The 5259-nt window shown below is 37.6% G+C and overlaps 1 protein-coding gene across 1 annotated transcript in view; it reads left to right on the top strand.

The window, feature by feature from the left end:
* Positions 1 to 2425, top strand: part of galr1b (galanin receptor 1b) — a 39969-nt gene extending 37544 nt beyond the window's left edge. Inside the window, exon 3 of the mRNA XM_016552910.1 lies at positions 2108 to 2425. Within this exon, the coding sequence (XP_016408396.1) occupies positions 2108 to 2425 (318 nt within the window). The remainder of the gene's footprint in view (positions 1 to 2107) is intronic.
* Positions 2426 to 5259: the final 2834 nt, after the last annotated feature.

The raw sequence follows: 5259 nt of genomic DNA, 5'->3' as shown, positions 1-5259 counted from the left end.
TGATGCGAAGGAGGGTTACTGTAAGCCCCATCAGAACTGGGTTGCGGTGCAGGGGGACGGGACTAATGACCCCCTCGATCATCGCAAGGTAAGTAGTGTAACCTTATTAGAGGTACAGAATGCCACGCAGGAACTTTTCGACATTGCACCAAGCAAAAATCAATCGAAATCATCACAAAAAGTAAAGATCAAGCGCCTAACAAGGTCTTCGCGCGTTAATTTGAATGGTTTATTTTCCCCCACGGCATAAACGGTTATGACGTTTTTGTGGGCGTTCCCAGCAATGCCGAACAAGTCTATAAAATGCTGAACCCAGCATTTGGGTTAAAAAAACTAAATAACCCAGCACCTGGGTAAAAATATAAAAATGACACAATAAAATTACCCAACAGGCTGAACCCAGCATTTGGGTTAAAAAAAACTAAATAACCCAGCACCTGGGTAAAAATATAAAAATGACACAATAAAATTACCCAACAGGCTGAACCCAGCATTTGGGTTAAAAAAAATAACCCAGCATTTTTTAGAGTGTAGTTAAATATGCCAGTCCCTCTACATGATTACCAGTAGTTCATCCGGACTCTGTTGCTTGTTGCTTTGTGTATAACATTCCACTATAACAATCAAACAATGGTCACAGCATTCACACGGTAGAGTCAAGAAACTAACAGAAGTGTTAAACCTTTGTAATATTAAATCATTCTATCAAGCTTTCAAGCTCTAAAGGATATTAAGGGCCAAAGCACATCTCTGGGGCCAAGGGAGAACGGCGCCAATCTACCAGAAAATTTCTTGCACTCTGCTAGACTTTCATCCTGTGACTAATCATAGCGGTCTCTCTCTCTCTCTTTCTCTTCTCTCTTCTCTCTTCTCTCTCTCGTTTCTCTCTCACTCTCTCTCTCTCCCTCTCCATTACTTGCCCACACCATGTTTCAAGTATCCAGGTCTTTTTTTATAGCATTTTACTGTGTATTTGTTTCATTTTGATGTTCTACCACTAAGTGTTTGAAATACTTCAAATACTAGGGTTAGAGTTAACCCTAATCTGCCAAATATGTTGTATATAGTCTATATTTGTATACGACTATCCTAACTATTCTAATGTTGCTTTACTCATTCTGTTTTTCTGTTACAAGCAGTACTTAACCTTAAGCAAATCACAATGTGTGGGCTGTGACGTCTGCTAGACAGATGCTCTCTACATGGAAACATCACAAGTCTGGCTTGGCTTTTCTCCACTGGTAATGAGTTCATATATTGGTGGAAGGTAATGTCTGCTTTCCCAGTGTGCTGAAAACCAGCTGCTGCGCAAAATTGTGGAAGTGAATGTAATCTTCAGGAAATTGGCATCTTTTTTCCAACCTCTCTGAAAACAGCGAGCTCAGCAGCCAGCATCATTCTTATCGCCAGGCACCATTTATCTTATAGATTTTAAACAAAGCGACTACATAACATCCATTAGGAGATGTATCTCATACCTCTATGCATTACTGCTCATTTTAGTGTCGTAATTGAGTTTATTCTCCTCTCATCAGTCATCTTCTGGTGGTGGGCTTCATCTACCCACTCAAAGGATGCGTCGCTTCATCTGTGACGAGATGAGCTACGCATTATCAAGCCCACAGAAAGGTTCACTTGGTGTCATCTGCTTTGAATCAAAAAACATGTTTGGCTCCAGAAATGAGGAAGAAAATGTCATACTCTTCCCACTTCGGTCTCCACTTTTTCAACACCATTATGGACAACAATTCAGTGGAAACGAGACCAAAACCATCTGTCACCTGAACAGTCTCCATTCTTGTGCTGTGGCCTTCTGTAATGACCTGTCCAGCCTTTTATTCCCATCCCAGTTACTGTAACGGCACAGACTTATTTACTGTTCTGAATCATACGCTCTGTTGAGTCTCAATAAATTTTGTCATCTATTAATAGAGTCCAGTGCCTTTTACAGAATAACCTTCGCAAGTGCTAACACCTTTAAACGCTCTGTTAATTATTTAAGGAAAGTTTATTGTTTATGTATACATGAGAAAAAGAAGTTCAAAAATCAAGTCATCTGAGGTATGATTAACCAACCTGTTTTTCTCTCTCTTCCTGTGTTTTCTAGACAGCTCAGACGGTGTTGCTGGTTGTCGCTGCCTTCCTCATCTGCTGGATGCCGCACCACATTATCGCTATGTGGGTAGAATTTGGCCAGTTCCCATTGAATGATGCTTCGTTTGCGTTTCGCATCATCTCTCACTGCCTAGCCTATGGAAACTCCTGTGTCAACCCCATTCTTTATGCCTTCCTCTCTGAAAACTTCAGAAAAGCCTGCAAGCAGGTCTTCACGTGCCGCTTCTTTTACTCTCCTCCGCCCGTGGAGAAAGTGGTGCGCATTCGCATGGAGAACTTCTCCATGACACATTCCACCACTAACATGTGACTCAAAACATTTTAGAGGTATCGGCACTGTTCAAAACATTTCTGTTGTTGTCTCTGCTTCATGCCGTGCTGTCATGGATTACATTTCAAGGTTTGACTGACAAGGACAGTAAAAATTAAGTTACCTTGAGAAGTAAAACCAGATATAATATCTCAATCCATGTTTACTAAAGGCATTTGCCAATAACTATTTAAGTGTAAATAGTGTTTGTCAATGAAATGTTTTTACATATTTGTGGTCACTGTTAACTGTATTATTGTTATTGAAAATAATTAAAACCTATGTAGAGATAAATTTAAATATATAATTAGTACAATTATACTTGATATGTTTGAGAGAATCACTCTACAAGAGCATGTTTGTGAAGGAACTGTGCTGTCTGAACATCTTTTTGCATAGTGTTTATGTTGTCTCAGTTTAAACATGCCATACATTTTAATTCTTACTTGTATGCTGTATGTGCAGTCTTATGGTTATATATCTGTTATGAAAATAAAATATTATTGAAGGTTACCCGTTTTAAGAATTCAAATAATAAAAATATCTAATTCAATGAACAATAAAATATATGTTTAATTTTCTGGTCCTTTAAGAGCAAGTTAGAGTGGGTTATTGTTTAAAGAAGATGTCGCTATCTTTATCCCAGTGCTTATGGTTAACTGTTTGACATACCAGAGACCGTCCTAAACAAAAGACCAGTGGAAACTCTGTGTGTGTGTCCATCTCTCACCAGTCTATTACTCACGCCTCTCTGTGAGATACCAGGGCCCTCATTTATCAACAGTGCATACGCACAGATGTGTGCGTAATGAGTGCGTAAGCACAGTTTCACGTAAAGTGTGTGATCTACCAACTTGTACTTATATGTAGGAATGTGTGTAAATATAAGGATAAAATAAAGAAACTTTTCTACGCACTGTTGATAAATGCGGCCCCAGGACAGGAGCTTTTATAAACACGGATTCTTTTTTTTTTTTTTTTTTTTTTGAATCAGGAACGAGTCAAGAGTCTCAAAGCTTAGGAACTTGCCTTTGAAGTGACAAGAAACGTGCTGGATGGCTTATTTTCCAAGTCAGATTCTTGTCAGGTGAATATGCTTGCATAAGATGCTACCATCACAAAGCTATTCACTCATGCCTTTAATCCTTGTGAAATACATCTCCAGTACAATGCAGCTCTTACAATAATGTGGTATAATACCACTACAAAAGATAACAACACAGTGCTGTAAGTATACCCTAAAAATGACACTATTTTTTCAGTTTGCATAACTTTGGAATGACTGGTTCCAAGTGCATACTGGTAACTTTTTCTTCTTCTTTTAAGTATATGATGTGTATATTTGAACATATCTGTTAATAATGCTATATTTCAGATAGTGTCAGCACTATAGGTCTGGCAGTGCACCGTGATAAGAGATTTATCTTACAGTTTTAGACTGGGAGAACTTGCAGGTGAGAAGCTTGGGAAAATAGCCAGAAACTGGTGCTGCTAAATCATGCTCAGACAAATCATTAATAACAAAGTTAACCTGTTCAGACAATGTCAATTTGAACAGACATGCCTTTTCCCCAGTGCTTTTCGTTCAAATCACAATTAGAAGCTGCTAAATCAATCAATTGATTGCATCACATATCACACACTGACCATTGATTTTATTAGTAATTCCATAACTTTTGTCCAGTCGTTAAAATTCAGTCAGATTATCATCAAATTGATTATCATTTATGACTACATTTAGTGGTGAAAAAAAAAATTTATTGCCCCTGAAACATAATTTGGATCACTAACAACTGCAAATACTCAACCTTCTCTATACATTTACACCAAATATCTAAATTGTGAAAAAAGCAGATGGTGAGCCCCAAGTAGCCCAAACATTATTTTTTAAACACTTCATTAAACAAAATGATCTCTGTTTGCATTTCTGGTGAACCAAATATACCTTTAAACAAATGTAAAGTGCACTCTCTAACCCAAAAGTAAAGCATTTCAAAGCCAAAAATGTGCTGTACTGACAAAGTCAATAACATTAAGAGGCACTGTCCAAATACATTTCAAGGTAGGTGTAATGGTTTGTCTGTCCTTCAGGCATTAGATAAAGCCTAGAACTCACAAAATGGACTTGACAAAAATATACAAGTGTACTTAATGAGGGAGTAGTTCTGTTTGACCTGGTTGCTTTTTCTTTGAAATAAGCCCATCATGGCAGCTCATAGCTCCCTGTTTATGTCTTCTCTAATCAATGTTATGAAAGACCCTCTGCTCAATAACGCTGCTGCAAAGTTCGAATTTATCTCATGGCAACCCTGCAGTTGTGCGGTAATAATAAACAGTTGGTAGTGAAGCATACAGCCTCACTTTAAGACCTCTCTATCACATTTATTCCCATTAAGCAAAAGCTATTACCAGCACTGAAACAACAACATCACATCAACCAGCAAAACAGGAAGCTGCAACTTTGCCATTTAAATGTGTTTTGGTCTTAGCAACACTTGTGCCTTCTTTAAATTAGGCTGTTTGCTGTACGGTAGGAGGTTCATGGCAAACATTTTCAAATTACAAAACAACATTCAGCCATCTGCATTTGTGTTTAAGTATGGGATTACCTTTGTGCCAATTAAAATGAATGTAATTTTTCAAGAAACTTATGAAAATATGAATTGAAACTGAATAAAATGTATTTGAAACTGAAAAAAAATTTAATGCAGGCAAAATCTTTGACTTCGTTTTTAATACACTGCATGTCTTGCAACTGTTTTCTCTTCTTTCATTAGCTGATCTGTACTTACAAATGCGCTTCCAGAGTTTTCATTTACGCTTCTAAAGTTTTC

The sequence above is a fragment of the Sinocyclocheilus rhinocerous genome, unplaced genomic scaffold (assembly GCF_001515625.1).
Source record: "Sinocyclocheilus rhinocerous isolate Xijiao unplaced genomic scaffold, SAMN03320098_v1.1 scaffold225, whole genome shotgun sequence".
Lineage (NCBI taxonomy): Eukaryota > Metazoa > Chordata > Actinopteri > Cypriniformes > Cyprinidae > Sinocyclocheilus > Sinocyclocheilus rhinocerous.
The sequence above is the reverse complement of the archived record's forward strand: the minus strand, read 5'-3'. Positions and strand labels throughout refer to the sequence as shown.